The sequence below is a fragment of the Meriones unguiculatus genome, chromosome 7 (assembly GCF_030254825.1).
Source record: "Meriones unguiculatus strain TT.TT164.6M chromosome 7, Bangor_MerUng_6.1, whole genome shotgun sequence".
Taxonomy (NCBI): Eukaryota; Metazoa; Chordata; class Mammalia; order Rodentia; family Muridae; genus Meriones; species Meriones unguiculatus.
Window position 1 is genome coordinate 72,264,533 of NC_083355.1, and position 20,249 is coordinate 72,284,781.

Consider the following 20,249-nt stretch of genomic DNA (forward strand, 5'->3'; position numbering starts at 1 on the left):
AAAATTTGAAGAAAAAAAATGGTACAAGATTCATGAATAAATATGAAAAATAATTGGTACACAGCTATGAGTATACACTAAGCCAATGGTTCTCAACCTGTGGGTTATGATCCCTTTGGGAGTCAAATGACCTTCTCAGAAGGTTCACTTATCAGATATCCTGCATATCAGATATTTACATTACAATTCATAACAGTAGCAAAATTACAGTTAGGAAATAGCAATGAAAATAATTTTATGCTTGGGGGGGGTCACTACTACATGAGAAACTCTATTAAAGGGTTGCATCATTAGGAAGGTTGAGAACCACTGCACTAACCACTCTGAGAAAACAATAATAAAAGTTACCATTTTGGACCTTGAAATTGGCTTGCTTTTTCTTAGAGACATGTTTTCGTGATCCTTTGCCTTGGGGTTCTTCTGTGTATTTCCTTTGGCACTCATCAGGAGTTCGAGTACCTACTGCCATAGCCACATCTGACCAAAACCCAGGTTTGTGCTTTGGAAGAGATGTAAAAGCACTATAGGAGACCAAAGCCAGGTAAGAACAAAGAATTCAAATCAATAAAAATAATCTCCTGAGAGCACACTAAGTCAGTGATATTTACCAAGCTGAAGGATTGTTTTTTAAACCAAAATCACTCTACATAACTATTCAAAAGAAAATATCCTAATCTCTACTCCATAACTTTCTTATTACCATATAATACAATATGAAGGTATAACTGCACACATCTAATAAATTGCTTTCAAACTATTTCTATTAAGTACAAAAACTTTTCTAATCTTTCAATATTTCCCCCTGCAGTCCAACTATTCAATGATTTGATCTTTGAGGGAATTCTGGCATATATTAAATATATATATATAAACTTTGATGGGATCCAATCAGAACATGAAATTAATTCATGTATCATATTTATCTTCTACATACAGACCAAAGGTAACTACAGAGTTTTTGATGGCTAAGAAGCACTCTATCATTAAACCACAGCAGTCTCCGGAAGATAATTTCATATAGTATTTTTAATGCACCTTATGTTCTGACTGTGATGTACCATCACAGAAGATTAAGTGTGGAATTTTCCACTGGTGTTAGGACAAAGAGTTTTAGATTTTGGAGCTTTCTGGTTTTCAGATTAGAGATAATTATCTAGTATAACCATATTACTTTAACCTTATAAGTAGTGTACAAACCTTTAAGGAAATCTAGGACTGTCTAAAAGAACTTTTTCATTAAAAATAATGCTTAATGCATTTAATAAGTCAGTAATTATCACTTTCTTCCAGGCTATTCCAGGTAAATTAATAAGATAAATTTAACATGTAGTCAGAGCCATGAAAATTCTTGCTAATGCCCTGACATTAGTCTCATCATGTATGTGCTCTTTCCTCAACTTTCATTATTCCGTTCATTCTAGTCTCCTTTCAAGATTTCTCAATATGCCCTTTCCATTTCTATACGAAATAATTTATCTTGAATCTTTGGCTCATTTCTGATTTATCTTTCACCTCTAGTTCCCATATTCATTTAACTAGGTCAGACGGTCCTTATAGTCTCATAAACACATATTCTCATAACTTGTCACATTGATTACTGCATGTGCTAAGCATCTGGCTTCTAGGCTATAAACAAAAAATACAAAGCAATGGGTTGAATATTCAGAACCATTGAAGATTTCAATTCACTAAGTCAGATTGGGTAGTAATTGGCATTTTTCAGGTGCTTATCAACTGATTATATCAGTGGAGAGGACTAAAATAGGTTCTTGTTGACAAAAACTAGACATTACTAATAGGTTTGCTCCACTGATGAAATAAGCCAATTCAAGCCGAATAAAAAAATATAACAGCAAGGTTACTTGGAACAGCTCCCAGGCAAGTTCACCAGTCTCAGAAAACCTGTACGAGACCAAAGACATTGCCACGCAGACAGAGAAACAGAGCAAAGGCAGAGAAAGAGAGCACATGGCACAAAAAGGAGATACACATACACATACACATACACACACACACACACACGTGGGTGGGGGGTGTCAATGGGGGGGTGGCTAGTGGTCCTTTTATAGGCTTACCTAGCTGTGGCTGGTGAGAATATAAGCAGTTGCTAGTTCCCTGAGAGCCAGCCAGTTGAATTGCTTGTATGCTAACACAGTTAGGGTTAGGGGTCCTGGGTTTAAAACCTAACAATCACATCTAATGAAGTCAGAAGAGGGGATATGAAAAAGTTTCAAGGACGTGATAGGGAAAAGTGGTTTTCCTCTGGGATTTAGGTGTCTACACCCTAATGGATGCTGTGATGACAGCCCTATGGGATCAAAAGGGTTAAGATTGTCAAAGAAAAAAAGCAAGAGAATTGACAATTAGAATGGACAAACTTCTGTTTGTCTGAGGGTCTATTTCTTGATAGCTTTTAGCCTTAAGTCTAACTTAGGTGGAGATACAAATGGGGAAAAGAATAGACATTCACCCAGGTTTGATGATATGTAACATTCTGAACTTTTTCAACTGAATAAATACTGTTTACTTTCCTAAACTGACAAAGGCTGCCACACATTCTATCCAGATTTTAACTGTACAGTCCAAGAAACAAGCACATTTATTCTACTTTACTGGCAACTAAGTCTTTGAAGTCTAGAAAGTTTACTATCTTTTGAACCAAAGTTCTACCTAAGTGGTAGAACGCTTGCCTAACTTACAGAAGGGACCGAGTCTGATCCCCAACACTGGAAAAAAAGAAGTAAAAAGAAAGAGAAAGGAAGAAAGGAAGGAAGGAAAGAAGGCAGGCAGGCAGGACTGGCTTGGTATGCTGCTAAAGGCCTGTAATGCTAGCACTTGGAAAGCTCAGATCAATATACTTCAACAATCGTTCTAGGCCAGCTTGTTCTCATAGCGAGACCCTGTTTGAAAAAGTAATTCCACAAAACATAAAAAAATTAAAATTAGCAGGGTGGTGGTGGTGCACACCTTTAACCAGGTGGCAGAGGCAGGTGGATTTTGAGGATAGCCCGTTCGACAGAGCAAGCCTCAAAACAACCAGGGCTACACAGAGAAACCCAGTCTCCAAAAAAAAAGTAAGAAAATGAGAGTAAAAAAAAAAACATCTAAAGATGTCTGGAAAGCTAAAAAGCTGTGTTAAAAGGAAATGATGAGAGCTATAGCTAGAAAAGGTGAAACTGCTAACATTGTCTGCTCTTAGTCTAAAGTAGGAGAGTATAAAATATGAAGCTGCAGCGAAATATGAAGCGCAACAAAAAGTTCTGATAGTTCACAATTTCAGTTACATTTTGTTGTTGTTGTTGTCTTTGTTTTTTTCAAGACAAGAGTTTCTCTGTGAAACAGCTCTGGCTGTCCCAGAAATCACTTTGTAGACCAGGCTGGCCTTGAACTCAGAGATCTGCTTGGCTTCTGTCTCCCAAGTGCTGGGATTAAAGTTGTGCGCCACTACCTCCAGGCTCTCAGTTACATTCTTAAAACTAACCTAGAGATAGCTAAGCTGGATTATCCAGATGAAAAGAACAAACTACAAGCTCAAAGTTAATTCTACAATTTGAGCAAATCGCATCAAAGGGTATTAAGAAAATAGGCGGTATTTTCCGAAATAAAAATGGCTGGCATTAATGTCAATACTCTGGAGGCAGACTCAAGCGTTCTCTGAGCTGAAGGCCAGCCTTGTCTACAGAGCAAGTTCCAGGGCCGCCAGGACTACACAGAGAAACCCTGTCTCAAAAAACTGAAATTTTTTTTTAATTTAAAAAATGATTATCAATAAAGATGTTTTTCAATTTTTACAAGTCAGAGCTATAGGAAATATTTATATAGTTACATTCACTAGGTAAATGTAAATACAAATCAAGGAATCAGAGCAACGGATAAATCTGAAAGTCACTTTACACAGAATAAAGTTAGAATTGTAGAAAATAAACAAAGATCACTAAGAAATATACTATAGCAAGAAAACAAACAAAAATAAAAATTTGGTAAAGTAAGAAAGGAGATTCATTTGCCTGAAAAATAAGCAAAAAAAGGGTCATGTAGGGAAATGCCAGTGAAGGTTGTACAATGTGCTCTTAACTGCTGAGCTATCTCACCAGCTAAACTCAGATTCAATTCTTAAAGAATTTATCACCAGTAAAAAGCAGAAAAATCACTCATTCCTGAAAAGCTCACTAATTGCACTATACTAAGAATGATTAGGAGTCATTAAATCTGGCCCTTTCTGCTGTTTTGTAACCATTCTGTAGATATTCCAGAGACAAAAACTACTTACCTATGAAGCTTCTGTAACTCTTGCTCATTCCATTCTTCATCATCATTTAAACCAGGTATACAGTCTAACAGTTGCCTGTCTGTTTTATCAGATCTCTTAACTTCAACTGGAATGTTCTTGTTAACACCAGATTTTGGAAGAGATTCCTTAGTAAAAGATGTAGGCTTCTTTAGTGTGATTTGAGAATCACTCTTATCTTTAGATTCTGAAACCAGGAGGATATCTTCTGTGATGTTGCTTGTGTTTTTTCTCGGTTGAATCAGTCCTTCTTTGGTATTTCTTGCTCTGGTTTTACTTTTAATTTCTCTTTCATTCTCTTTACTTGACAAATCTGATGTGGACTGGCTATAAGGTGATAAGGCTATTTGAGTTGCAGTTTTCTGCAATTTTGAGGGCAACTCAATCTTTTTCTTAAAATCACTGGTGAGCATTTGTTTATTTTTTGGGAAAGGTATTTGAATTCTATGTTTGACAGTGAGTATATCACATTCACAGCAGCCCTCCTTGGTGTTTTCACAACCCACATGATGTTCAAAGGTCTCTAAGGACTTTTGGGTAGGACTTTGAGTTCCATGTCCATCTGATTTACTTTCTTCCTGATGCTTTGGTTTGAAAAAATCTGTTAATCTTTTAATAGAGATATTGTAGTCCATACATCTTTGCTCTATTACCTTTGGAGTTCTAAGTGGTGTCATTAAAACATAAGGTTCTTTTTGATCGAGAGGCAGGCATTTTCTTTCTTTGTCAGAGGTAGGCTCTTCCAGTGTATTCAGGGTATCATTGGACACATTTAATATTTCAGTTCTCTCTTTATTTCATTGAACAAAATCAGAACCAAAATCTCATAAGTAAAGGAGAAAATACCCTTATAAAATAGGACAATTTTCCCCCACAGGTTACACAAAACACTGGTCTATTTAGATCACTGTCACTTCAAATGTAAGCATGTACTTATGTATACAATCCGGCAAATGACTTCCCAGGTGACTAGCATACATGTAGCTTTTCTATCTGGCTTTCAATATAGTTTCAGTCTATCACTGATCTCAAATTAGAACAATACTCTATGGGTGTTAGAACATGTATTGCTAAAAATCAGCTTGGGCCTGAACTTTCATTGTTCACTCTCCCTGAAAATTTTCCTTTACTCATCTACAAGACAAACTATTGCTTGCTTAGTCTGTATTCTTTATCCTACTGTATCCACAAACTGTCCCCATTCTTCCACCTGAAAGCTCTTCACCCATTAAATTTCCAGAATACTTTTTCAAAATGCCATTTTGGTGTCTTTCATCTTAATTGTATACCAGTATTATCCTTTAGTTAGACTGAGAAAATCATTGATATCAGAACTTCACCTTCATAAACTTTTTTTTTTTTTACTCTCCAACATTAGTACATACTAAACAAATGTTTTAAAAATCAATTTTCAAAATGTAGTTGGGAGACATGAAATTCACTAGAGTCACTAAATCTAAGTAAGCATGAAAGATACAAAACAAGTTGTGCTACTTACAGATGTAATTAGGAAAATATGGAACTTTATTCATAACGTTCCACTTTCATCCACAGTGTAGGTAAAGCAGCACATATTTGCAACCCTCTCCCAATCTCCAAGAATTATCATGGGAGATAAGTGAAGCTACAGAAATTGGTATCTTTATTCTACCATCTTATAGGTGAAGAAAGCAAATGAGACCAGCTGTCTCACCAAAAATGGAGAATACAGAAGCAAACCTACCTGAAAATCTAAATCCGACTTAGGCTTATTGTGGTGGTTTGAACTATAATGGCCACCACAGGCTCAGGTGTTTGAATGCTTGGTCCCCAGTTAGTAGAACTGTTTGGGAATGATTAGGAGGTTGACTGTTGGAAGAAGTGTGTCACTGAGAACCAGTCTGTGAGGTTTCAAAAACCCATGCCATTACAAGTAAGCTCTCTGTCTTATGTTTGAGGGTCAGATATGAACTCTCAGCTACTGCTCCAGCACCATTCCTACCTACTGCCATGTTCTCTGCCATGACGGCCATGGACTACAAGGAAGTCCTCAATTACATGCTTCTTTCTATAAGTTGCCTTGATCATACTGTTTCTTTACCACAACAGAACAGTAACTAAGACACGTATTTATGAATTCTAAGTTACCACACCATCATAATAATATTGCAACTATATACAAATATCATGCCATAAAAGATCAACAACAAAATGAAAGGCTAACAATAATGGTGGGTAAAACTTCAAAATTATACTTTATGAATATTTTATTTGCTTAGTATAACTATCCTAATGAAAACAAACCAAAAAAAAGTTTCCATAAGATTTTTCATGGATATCATAAAACTTATAAAGCATTTTCTTCTAATTCTTACATAAATCAAGTCAAGCATTCAGTTAGAAAAATTTTTAAATCTGCACATTTTTTGAACAAAATATTTCTAGTGAGAATATTTTTATCATTCTACTTTATTTAATCTTAATTATCATTCAGTCTCTTCTTGGTATTTTAAATTAAATAGTTTGAATGTGGTAGCCTAGGCAGTACTGTATTCCTCTCCATTTATATGAATTTTGAAGCCTTTTCTTCATTTTCACTTATAGTAAAAAAAAAAAAAAAAGAATTACCACTAGTTGTCACCAGCCAGCAGTGACACCTGGATACCACCTGAGTGAGGGCTGGGGAGAGAGACAGAGTGACACAAAGGACACCAAGTCTACATTCTGATCGAGGTGTTGTTTACTAAAAGATTAACTCTTAAATAGCAGGAAGGTACAAGCAGTTTCTAACAGAGGCAATTTTACTTAGCCAAAACATAGGAGAGCTCACTCAAGGTTATACAGAACCTGCTATTTGGTTTCCATGGTTGCATGGAATTTATTATCTAGTTCTTAGGGTCAGAGCCCTCTGCTGTAGAATTGCCGGGGTCAGTCTCTGAGCCACCAAGCTTTAGATTATAGCCAGGGCCAAGAGGCTGAATTCCACTGCTCAGATGTGCATTCCAATTTGCCATTAACTCCCAATGGGCTGCCACAACTAGGCCCATGAATTTATCATCACATGAAATCTTGAATGTGTCAGTATTTGGAAAAAAAGGCACTTTAAATTTTGGTAAATAAGACCTGAATTACTCTGAAAAACCAACACTTCTCAAACCCTAATTATGGCATTAGTTTCATAAAAGAAAACATTCATATAAGCAAACACCTACTTAAAACGATACATAACTCTTTTTTTGTTTTGCTTTGCTTTTGTTTTTTTTGAGAGAGGGTTTCTCTGTGTAGCCTAGGCTGTCCTGGACTCGCTTTGCAGACCCGGCTAGCCTTGAACTTACAGAGATCTGCCTGTCTCTGTCTCCCATGAGTGGTCGGATTACAAATGTTTGCCACTGCATAACACTGTGAAAGAGTAACTCAGGGATCACATTAAGCCAAACCTGTAAAAAATACCATATTTAAAGTAACAGGCTAGTTCACTAAGTAATCATTTTATGCCCAAGTACCTACATCATTAACATCTTTACCATTTTATTTCAAGAAACTTAAAAAGTTCATTTATTATGTTAAAAATATTTGAAAGTTATTATCCTAGTCATTACATAACTACGAGAGATATTACCTTGCTCCTGACTTTGAATTTTCTTTTCATTTATTCCTTCACAATTTGCAACGTTTTTTGAGGGAGATTTTCTGCGATCTTTCTTTCCAGTTAATTCCTTCAAAACAAACAATGTACTTTTAATAACTATAATCTTGACATGATCTTGGGCATACATCAAGTATAAATCATTCTAGGTACTGAAACATTCAGAAAATCCTGTTGGAACTGTAACTTTAGATGTACTACATACAACCTGATCGTATAAAAGTGTTTAACTATTTGCAACTTTACTTTTTAGAAACTTTTTACTTTTTTCTAAGTGTATGTGTCTGAGTATATGCCATGTATATACGAGTGCCCAATAGAGGCCAGAAGATATATCAGATCCCCTTGAGCTGGAGTTAGACAACTGTGAGCTAACTGATGTAGGTTCTGGGAACTGAACCATGGTTCTCGGGAAAAACAGGAAGTACTCCTAACTACTAAGCCATGTCTACAGCCTATATTTGAAGTACTTTTTTATATGCTTTATTTAAGACTTAACTCTACAAAGCTTTACTTTTGTTATTGTTGCCTGTACTTTTTAAATGGAAAATAAGTACCATTAACTTACAGTTGCAAACTTAATAAAAATCTCTATGGGCTGGAGAGATGGCTCAGCAAGTAATGAAGCTGATCCTCAGAACTCACATGATAGAAGAAAACTTGTGCAAGTTGTTTTGGACTGCCATATGCTTAAGGTAGCACACATATGACCCCCACCAATAAGTAAATAAATAAATATAGATCTTAAAACACAAAAAAACATAAAACTATGAGAATTAAAGTTAAATTTAACAGTTTTTTCCAAAATGCAGTTCAGAGGCCTTAAAAAGAAAAAGACTAGACAAAATTCCTACTATCTACATATATGAACTGCAAGCAGCTCTAACAGATAATTACATTGTATCCAGACATTTAAGAGCACCAAAAAGTTGCAGAAATTTTATCCTATGGACACTTTTATAAGCTAAAAAATAGGAGTACTGGGATCAAACAAAGGGTATATCTCCCATACATACCAAATACTGTACCAATGGAAGTGGATTCTCATCACTGTATTGTTTTTTTTTATCATTTATTAGACACATAATCCCTATAATACCTATTTAACTTCAACAGCAGTTTCCGAAAAAAAAAAATTAAAAAATAACAATTTTTACTGTTCAGTGTAAGCTTTTACTTTTCTAACTTTCTCTTAAACACTGATTTAAAGATATCTGAGATCGTATTTCTAAAACAATTCTTACAATTCTTAAGACATCAAATACACCCCTTTTGACTTTTGCAGTTTTTAAGTTACAACTGACTAATATAAACATACTTACCAACAAAACAAAAAAACCTTGTATCTTTTGATGCAGTCCTAGTACCACATTACATTCCTAAGCATTAGTACCTTACCCGACTGAGTAAGTAATCTACTCCATCATTTAGATACTCTAACTTACTTGGTTATGAAGGAGCCTTAACTGTGGCTTATTTTGACAATTATTATATCCAGTGTTTAATTCCATAGCTCCTGACAACCCACTGTGCTTATTTTTCTTCATTTCTGTGAATTCAAAGATGGAGCATTAAATAGTTACATAAAAGATTAGCTTTTTTTCAGCAGTTTATGGTGGTCTTTGCCTGTATTCCCATCATCCAGAAGACTAAAAATAGTGTTAGCAACATAAAGAGACTGTCTCAGGGAAGAGAAAAAGATAAAGAAAGGAAGCTAAAAGAAGAGAGAGTTAGAAAAAGGGAGAGTAAAAGAGGAAAGAAAAATAGAAAGAGGAAAAGATGCTTTTTCACATTAAAGAGCCAAATATGAGAACAACAATCTGTCTAAAGAAATGGCACATATTCACTGTAATTTGATTATAATGAAATAATTTTTATAGGACAGACTACGCTGTATAAAGTATAGGTTAGTTCAAATCACTTTTATTTTTCTAAAATAACAAAACCAAAAAAAAAAAAAAACCAAGCCCAAAATTGAACAATTACACCTGCTTTGAACCTCTATCTAAAACCAGAACAGTATTATTTTGTGAATTTACATTCTATACATTCTAACTGCACATCAACTAAATAGAAAGCTCGTGACAGTTTTTATTTTATTACATGTATGAAATTATGTTTCAGTTAATTTATACACTTTAATGTATAACTAAACCCACGTTATTTTCCTCAAAATCTCAAGTATAACATTATTTTGTGGAAAACATTTTCCTCCATAGGAGCACAGGAGCTCATAAGCATCCACACTCACACTCATTATATACAAACAAACCTAATTTAAAAATTAGTTAAAAAGATTCATAAAAAGTACAAGGACTTTTGTTTTAGGTGTTATTGCTGTTTGAGATTGGGTTTTGTACTCTAGACCAAGCTGACCTTAAATTCCAGATGTTCCTGCTTCATTCTCCTAAGTGCTGGGATTATAGGCACATGCCAGAACACCTGGCCTTAAAGGCATTTGTCACTCTTTTAAGAACTGTAAAGACACACACAGATGGCCCTAACCCTAGAGATTATTTTACAGTATAGGAAGCTGATTCAATAGTAAATACTTCATAATATGTGTATGTAACTATTATAGCAGAGATAGTTTTTAAACTGTAATAGCACTAAATATGGAAAATTACATATTAGTTAACCAAAACACAACCATGCCATCTTTAAATTATCACGGGTTGGCACACTTTTATAATCTTAGTTGTTTAATGTTAGGCATAGTTAAGGGTTTTTTGAACTTTTAATTGTGTATACATGTGCCTGTGTTCTTGTGTGTGGGTTTGTGCAAAAGCCAAAAAAGGGTACTGAATTCCCTGGAGCTGAGATTTAGGCAGGTGTGAGCTGCTTGATAAGGGTACTAGGAACGGAAAGAGTGATACATACTCTTAACCTCTGAGCCTTTTTTCCAGCTGTGTTTTTCATTATTTTCTCACAGAAAGTAATATACTGATATATACGTATTAATAATGACAAAATAACCACTAAAAACAATTTGTGATAACATAATAAGTACCTAAAACTTCATAAAATTAGTATCTAAAAGTTTCATAAAACAAAAGATATACTGAATCATCTTAGAAAAATGATACATATAACATATGTGCCTTAAACTGCATTTACTAAAAGGAGATGCCAAGCCTTATTCATTCCCAAATTTGTAACATGAAGCAAGGTCCATAAAAGATGCTTTAAAATCATTTGGTTTCTCCTATGTGCATAGTTAGCATATTAAATAGTTTGCCAAACTTCAATCTTTTAAATTTATATTCCATCCTACTTGCCACATGTTTTCAACAACGTTTGCAATAATCATAGTTACAATTCAGATCACTTTCTTAAAAAAGCAACTCAGGGTTATTTTTCACTTAGGAGTAAAAAAAAAAAAACAGTGGGAGTGAGGGAGTGGAGACAATAGCAAGTAATATAGTCCTAAGAACCTCTGAAAGGCTCTGCCCTGCAGACTATCAATGCATGCTGAGACTTATGGGTAACCTTTGGGCAGAGTGCACAGAATCTTAGGAAAGAAGTGGGAAACAGTAAGATCTGGAGAGGACAGGAACTCCACAAGGAGAGCAACAGAACCAAAATATCTGAGCACAGGGGTCTTTCCTGAAACTGCTGCTCCAACCAAGGACTATGCATGGAGATAACCTAAGATCCCTGCACAGATGTAGCCCATGGCAGTTCAGTATCCAAGTGGGTTCCATTGTAATAGGAACAGGGACTGTCTCTGACATGAACTGATTGGCCTGCTCTTTGATTACCTCCCCCTGAGGAGGAATCTGCATTACCAGACCACAGAGGAAGACAATGCAGCCACTCCTGATGAGACCTAGTTGACTAGAAGCAGAAGGAAGGAAAGGAGGACCTCCCCTATCAGTGGACTTAGGGAGGGTGTGCATGCAGAGGGTGGAGGAAGGGGGGGATTAGGATGGGAGGAAGGAGGGAACCACAGGGGGGATACAAAGTGAATAAAATGTAATTAATAAAGAAAAAAATAGTATAACATCATTAGAAAAAAATGTAGTAGCTAACGTGGTGCCATGGCTTTAGCAAAAACAATCTGTAATTCTTAGAAGTTTTAAAATTTTTTACAGCTCTTAGCTACAAAGATAAAATCCGAGAAATGTGCACAAAGGATTTCAGTAACTTTTATCATCTATAATAGAGAAGACTATACATTAATCTTCATAAATTATTTATGAAAGTGAATGGTGTGAGAAGTAGATTATGTTAGAAAAGACCTGACATAGAACAGTTCTGCCAACTTTTATAGCACTTGTCACTCAAGAATATATGCCAGTTCCTCCATAAAAGCAAATATAGATACTTGTCTCTACTACAAGATTGCTGGTAGCCTAAATATAATCTTTTATTGATATACTTATCAGGAGGTTAGCATTGTGATTAAAGGTTTATTCCATGAAATAAAAGGCAATGCAGTCACTTTAGTAATCAAAAAGAAATTTTAAGGTTCTATTCAAAGAGCACCACACTACATATTATATACAACAGTGTTAAGCTTATGTAAGACTCTACCACTTTAGCAACAAAGAAAAATTCAAACATACCCAAGCTATCACCATTAAGGTCATAAGTGATGTTGGCCCTTTGGAGGACATCTGTTTGTTTACCTTCTGCATCATTTTTCCTTAATTTTTGCTTATCGTGGAATCTTGCTGTTTTCTGTCTGTTCTTATTCCTGTTCTTTTTTCCAGCCCTAAAACAATTGTGTTATTTTTTTTTCTTTAATAGTGGTTCTCAAAAACCTAAGAAGCTCAACCCACAAATAGGATGCTCAAGGAGTTCAAGGCCAGATTAGGCTACATGGTGAGATTAACCTGTTATGAGACTCTTCTCAAAAGAAATGAGTACTTCAATAAAACAAAGAACAATTATTTAAGTAGATTTAACAAAATGTTAGGAGAAACAGCTACAGTGGTAGAGTACTTACCTAGCAAATGTGAGGCCAAGATTAAAGAACACTATTGGGCAGTTGCCTATTTTTATAAATAAGGCTTACTGAAATACCTATAGTTGCTTTCCTATTGAAAAGACAGAGTTGAATGGTTGGGAAAAGAAGTAACATGCCCACAAAAATAGCATCTGGCACTTTACACTAAAAACAGTCACCAATTCCTATTATAAGTTACTTGTAGTTATCAAATTTAAAGCTCTCTATATCCTACTGGCTCCCGGCTCCCGGCTCCCGAAGAAAAAAGAATTAATAAAATTTTTCTCTCAATGTTTGAGTACCTGGCAGGTACTCAAAAACTACTGAAAATTAATGGAGATTAATGAATCAAGAACATCAGACAAATATTTAACAACTACATGCCATTTAAAGGGTAGGTGATTGAAGAATTCTCGGAAATGTATCTCAAATTTTATTTTCTTTTTGAACTTATTCAATATGGCAGAAATTTTAATAAATGTTTCTTATTTCTAAAATTCCTAAGATGACAAAAAAAATTTCAAAACTAGCATACAGACACAAAAACTAAAACCAACAAACTAAAAACCATGTCACAATGTTTACGTAAACATACATATCTAAGAAGGCTCATCAAATTTGTATCTAAAATGAGTACATTTTACAGAACATAACTTATACTTTGATAAAGCCCATTTTTAAAAACTGAAGACAGTTTACCTTAATTCTTCTAGAAAATTATCAATATGTTCCTTCCAATTTTCAGGGAATCCAAACATAAATTTTCTTATGATATAACAGGGATATCCTATTTAACAAAAAGCAAAATAAATACATAATTATTTTAATTAAAAAAAGAAAATTAGCCAAAAGCCTAGACTTTTAAAGGGGTCTCTATAATTCACTGTCAGTCAAGAAACATGCAGTTACGGTTTATGTCAAGTACTGTTGGAATACTGAGGACCCATCAGTTAGGTAAATAAAAATTCCCAGTAATATATACTGGATGTCTAGTGTATAAGAGAAACAGCACAGCCAGGAAGTAAAATTATTTGCTAGATTAGTATCAGAGAAAAAATGGTTACGCATATTGATGGGAGAAAAGGATAAGACAACAAATTGAAAAGGGGTTAGTCAGGGAAATCCTAATGAAATAGAAAGCCAAATCTTGGAGACATGAGAGAATGAGTCAGGTGGCAAAATGGAATTATTAGAAACAGGAAAATGAAAAGCCTTGTGATAGGGGAATAGCTGGTTTGTTTCTGAAATAAGACAAGCAAAGCTGAACTACAATGAAGAGTTAGTACTAGAAGTTTACTCTAATGAGTAATAAAGTTAGGGTCAATTCATGAGCCTGGGATTTACTTAGGAAAAAGAGGAAGCTATGGAAAGATTTAACTAACACTGATACCCATTTACCTGCTTCCTTCATGGAAATCCGGTCTATCACTCCTTTTAACATATAAATGTTGCCTGATAATGTCTTAAGTTCATTGTATTTAATCCGCTCTATAATTACATTACTATGCCAGTAAACATTAGGCATATTTCTAGGAAAAAAAAAAGGATAAGTTAATAAGGTCAAAATATTCACACTTTATCAGAAATACACATACACAAACGAATACGCATACAAACTTGAGCCAGGTATATGTAATCCTGGCACCTTATAGGTAAAAGCAGGAAGATTACTCAACTGAGATCCGCTTGGTGTACATAGTAAGTTCAATGACAATTAGAGCTTCATAGTGAGATGCAGTCTTGATGTCACCCTCCACTCCAAAAGGAAGTACTAATTTTATACTCTTAGCTACCACAACAATAACAAGATTATTAATCTAATTACAAAATACTTGATGGCTAACTAGTTCAGAACTCAACTGCTTGGCTAATGTGATTCTCAAAGTATAGCCAAGAAACTAACTATACTGTTGTCAATCAATGTACCCAATAAAAAAAAAATATAGCACTAGTATAAAGAAACAGTCATGACGTGGAAAGGATAGGAGCTCCACAAGGACCAAATATATCTGGGCACGGGGGTCTTTTCTGAGACTGACACTCCACCAAGGACAATGTATGAATATAATCTAGAACCTTTGCTCGGATGAAGCCCGCGGTAGCTCAGTAACCAATTGGCTTCCCATAGTAAGGGGAACAGGCACTATTTCTGCAGGAACTCAATGGCAGGCTCTTTGACCTCTCCTCCCCCCCAAGGGAGGAGCAGGCCACAGAGGAGGACTTTGCAGCCAGTCCTGAAGATACCTGATAAAACAGGGTCAGATGAAAGGTGAGGAAGTCCTCTCCAATCAGTGGACTTGGAAAGGGGCAGGGAGGAGATGAGGAAGGGAGGGGGGGATTGGGAGGGAATGAGGGAGTAGGATACAGCTGGGATACAGAGTTAACAAAATGTAACTAATAATAAAAAAAAATTAAATTAAATTAAAGAGAAGAAAAAGAAACAGTCATCAAATATTTGCTGCTGGCAACATTTGAAACTTCAGCTTAATAGTTAGTAAGCCTTCAAAGATTTTTGGTGGCCCTTTTCCTCACATTTTTGTTGACTGTTTTGCATAAATATTATTTTTATTTATTCAGATAGGGTCTTGCAATTTTTTTTTTACATCTTTATTTTGTGTATTAGCTATGAAATTCTTATGGAGTCAGAGACAGTTTCTGGGGATCAGTTCTTTACTTCCAACATGCGAGTCTCAGGGATCAAATTAAGGTAGTACAACCCGGCAAGAAGCTCTGCTCTTACTATGGTACCCAAGATAGCCCTGGAATTTTACATCCTCCAAGGACCTGAGATTATAGATTACATGAGCACCCCCACTCCCTTCTTCTTGTTCCATGTTCTTTTCTTCCTTTCTCTTTTTAAATTTATGTGCAATGGTGTTTTATCTGCATGTATGTCTATCTGTATAAAGATGTTGTATCTTGAGTTACAGACAGTTGTGAGCTGTCTTGAGGATGCTGGGAATTGAACTTGTGTCCTCTGGAAAAGCAGAAAGTGGTATTAACCACTATGCCATCATTCCCTCCCTCCTGCTCTATGTTCTTTTCTTTCTTTTTTTAAATTTACTTATTTTATGTGCATTGCTGTTTTGCCTACATGTCTGTCTGTGTAAGGATGTTAGATCTTGAGTTACAGAGAGTTGTGAGCTGTCATGAGGATGCTGGGACTTGAACCTAGGTCCTCTGGAAGAGCAGTCAGTGCTCATAACCACTAAGCCATTTCTCAAGTCCCTGATCCATGCCTAAAATGTCCAGTAGATCCATCTAATTGTAAGGGTCTTGTTTTGAGTTTGTTGTTGTTGTTTTTTCTTTTCAAAACTATAAATATACAGGCAAATGTTTTTACCTTCCATTGTGTAAAGGTGCTAGTTGCAAAAAAATAAATAAATAAATAAAGTAGCAAATCATTTACCCAGAAATCTTCTCTTCATACATCTTTAAATGATTAAGAATATTAAATTAGAAGAGTTGGAGATGGGCATGGGGGAAGATGAGGGAGGGAGCGTGGGATTGGGAGAGAATGGAGGGAGGGGGCTACAGCTGGGATACAAAGTGAATAAACTATAATTAAATTTTTTTTTAAAAAGAATTAAAAAAAAAAAAAAAAGAAAATTGAGGTAGGGTGGGACCAGGAGGAGATGAGGCAGGGGGCTACAGCCAGGATACAAAGTGAATAAATTGTAAAAAATAATAAAAAAGAAAACTGAATGATAAAAAAAATTAGAATCAAATATGAAGATCTACTAGATAAGTGCTAAGCATTCTTCATTTGACAGATAATAAACATTCACGTTATAAAGAAGTTCTCTCAATTTCAACAAATGGGATTAAAATTATATCTTAATACTTATCTTTGAATCTTTTTCGCTTTATTTAATATAATTTAGGGTAAGGGACAGTCAGTGGTGACACATGCCTATAATCTCAGCACTTGGGGAGGCAGAGGCAGTGGATCTCTGTGAATTTGAGGCCAGCCTGGTCTACAAAGTGAGTTTAGGATAGCCAAGGCTATACAGAGAAACCCTGTCTTGAAATACAAACATAATTGTTTCTGTTCTTTTGGGGAAGGTATGGCTTCTTGTTTGTTTCTTTTGTTATTGCTGAGACATGATCTCTCCACATAGGCCAGCTGTCCTGGAACTATGTAGACCAGGTTAGCCTCAAACTTACAGAGACCCACCTGCTTCTGCCACTGAAGTGTAGGATTTAAAGGTACATGCCACCACAGCCCACAACTTCATTTAACATTTAAATCATACTCTAAAAGGCACTGTTCTCTAATATTGTAAATATTAACTGATTTAATATATTTTTGATACATGATTTCTTTTTTATTATTGTTTTGTTTGAAACAGGGTTTCTCTGTAGCCTTGGCTGTCCTGGACTCTTTGTAGACTATCATAACACTGCCTACAACAAAGTTACCCACCAAGCATGAGTTGAAAGTCATATGCAAGTACCTATCAGTGTAAGGCCAGCCTGGACTACATGAGATACTCTCAAAACAAGAAAATCCTTCCTACAATATTAGTCATATTATTATTATTACTTTACCAATGAAAAAGTTGAGCCTCATAAAAAAATAACTTGTTCAAGTAGCAATGATAGTAAGCAGCAATAATGGGATTCACACAAAAGTCAATCTATGCTACATATTGAACATTTATGGAAAAGAGAGATAATGCAGTAAGACAAAGTAGACCACTAGACTTTACATATTTAACCTTAGATATTCTTTATGTTCCACTGCAGATTGTTTCACTATGGAGAAACTGGTTTTCAAAAGCTTAAAGTCTACTCTTCTGACAATGCTTTCACTTCTGAGAGAACAAAGTATCAATTAATATGTAACTGCTTGGCAACTTTAAATAATTTTGATCCTTTGATGGATCAGTAATTTACATTAGATAACTTCATCAAAAGATTAATGTCATGTTTTGCATTTGCCTTCAGTTTATATATAATCTCATGAGAATGTGTTCTGTAGGAAGATGCTGTTTGTCACTTATCACTTACATACAGCCAACTTAAGTGTTTTTAAAAAATACTTAAATGTTATACTTACACCAGTTTTCCTTCTACACATATAGCAGTATTATTATTGATGACTTTAATCACCCATTCTTGTAGCTGGACTGCCTAATTAAGCATAAAGCAAAGACATTCATTTTACTACTTATATGCAGCATTACTAAGTTAGCATTTAGCATTAGAAAAACTGAATTACAAAAAAAACCTTAAGTAATCCTAATGATTTCTTAGTACCCATCTATATAAGAACCAGCCCATTTTAAACATCAATTGTTTAAAACCACTTTATTGAATAAAAGAAAAAAATATATACTTACCTGAGATTATACTATATGTCTGCATTTCAAATATTCATACAAAACAGCTTAACCATCAAGGGAAGATCTTAACATATACATTGAACTACCAAATCTTATAGAAAACACAACAACTTCGGGGGGGGGGATTTAAAATGCCAAATATATTATGTACTTTGTCTCCAAAAAAATTAAGAGTATATTTTTATTAAACTATATTTTCAGCTTCTATATACCATTCAGGTCACAGCTGGTAATAAAGATTCAATAGCATTCTATTCCCAAGCAAACAGCTGAATACCTCAGAAAGTGATTTTGGTGTTAAGTAAAATGTCATTAACATATAAATTTTTCCATGAACACTGATAATAAAAACATATATAGTTCATAAAAATTTAAGATTAAAGTGTTTCTGAGTGAAACTAAAGCCAAAATTAATGTAACGAGTAACCATTCACTTTAAATAAAAGCATACATTTTTATTTAAAGACAAATTCCCCAGAGAATTTGGTTGAACCAAAATGCTAAAATGAGCAGATGGTCTTTGGTATTGCACCGTGACCTGATAGGCTAGGGTCAGGGGGAAGGGGGTCAGTGAACTTGGAGAGGGGCATGGGAGGAGATGAGGGAGGGTAGGATAGGGAGAGAATAAAGGAAGGGGCTACACTGGGATACAAAGTGAATAAACTATAATTAATAAAAAATTAAAAATAAAATAAAATATAGGTATCTGGGGATATGGATTAATGGTATAGCACAAATTCCTGGGTTTGATTCCTAGAACTGAGAAAAAGTTATAAAAGTGGGATTCATATTATTTTTCTCCACATTTAGATATACCAGCAGGCAGCAGGATATATGAAAAAATGTTCCACCTGCCTCAGATTCACTAGTTCATATTATCTTTACAACTCTAGGAGGTGAGTATCATCTCTATTTTAAGGAAAGAGAAATATATCTTAATTTAACAGTTTGATGCTCTAAAGTATTTTCCTGTTCACCCTATATAACTTTCAATCAAGTAAAATCCCAACTCTTTAAGCTATTATAATTCTTTTCTATTTCAAATGTTAATTATACCTCAAAAGTCAGCATAGAAGTAAGAGTGATGTCAGTGTTCATCTCTTAGAGGCATAAGTGAGTTGTTAAAGTTTACAACTCATAATAGAGCAAGAATTAACAACAAAGTCACTTTACTTTCAGCCCATTTGTCTTTCCTCTAGGCTTATAGTTGCTATAGCCAATAATAAAACAAGAAATAAAGCATAAAAAGAGCCTAAACCTCTTGAAGAACAGAAATGAGGGGGCAATTAAAAACAGACATTAACGTCTGCCTTAAATGTCTCCCTACCTGGTGTTTTTTTACTTCACTTACGATAGTTTGAAGCTTTGTAACCTTTCTTTGAGACCGGTGAGGTATTATATTAAGCCTTGGTCTTGCAGGTGTAGGTTTAGATGTAGCTTTCATGGGACCTTGAATAGTCCTTTTAGGCACTGTTTTTTCATTTTGTTCTGTAATATCCTCTTGTGCACTCTCTTCTGTATTCACATCAGTATCATATTGGTTAAGATTCTTAATTGGAACACAATTCGTACTAAGAGAATTAACATCAGTATTTCCCAACTTTTCATAAGTAGAATTAATGCTTTCCAAAACATATGTGTTGTTTTTGGACACAGGGATTTTAACAGTATTCTCTTTTGATTGAAGAACTTGTCTAGCAAACTGAGCTCTAGTTAATGCCTTCCTTGAGATGCATGAAGCTGAGACAATTTTTGGGTCTTGGTTCAGGAATGAAGGATCTGCCAAAAATACAACAAACAAATAAATAAATAGGCAAGCAAATGAATTAATTAAAAATTATAGAAAGGGTCTATAGAAATAAGTTTTAAACTGCTTATATTTAAAGGACATCAGATTAAGAATAGTCTACTCTCATACTCAATCTAAGTGTCTCTAGTGTTTTGTTTTAAAACAGTCTTTCTATGTAGCCCTGGTTTATCTTGGAACCAGGCTAGCACCAAATCTGCCTCTGCCTCTTGAGTTCTGAGATTAAAGGC

General features: G+C 34.9%; 1 protein-coding gene across 2 annotated transcripts in view; it reads right to left on the bottom strand.

Annotated features, from left to right (window-relative positions):
• The window catches only part of Mis18bp1 (MIS18 binding protein 1), a 34,036-nt gene that overhangs the window by 7,297 nt on the left and 6,490 nt on the right, over nt 1–20,249 (bottom strand). Inside the window, exons 3-11 of one of the 2 annotated variants that reach the window (XM_021657219.2) lie at nt 19,564–19,991; nt 17,927–18,000; nt 14,263–14,393; nt 13,564–13,651; nt 12,482–12,630; nt 9,359–9,462; nt 7,887–7,983; nt 4,271–5,078; nt 349–521 (exon numbers count right to left, since the gene is read on the bottom strand). In XM_021657219.2, coding sequence (XP_021512894.1) covers nt 349–521; nt 4,271–5,078; nt 7,887–7,983; nt 9,359–9,462; nt 12,482–12,630; nt 13,564–13,651; nt 14,263–14,393; nt 17,927–18,000; nt 19,564–19,991 — 2,052 coding nt within the window. Of the gene's footprint in view, nt 1–348; nt 522–4,270; nt 5,079–7,886; nt 7,984–9,358; nt 9,463–12,481; nt 12,631–13,563; nt 13,652–14,262; nt 14,394–17,926; nt 18,001–19,539; nt 19,992–20,249 lie in introns of both variants that reach the window. The other variant, XM_021657218.2, reaches the window with a different exon arrangement.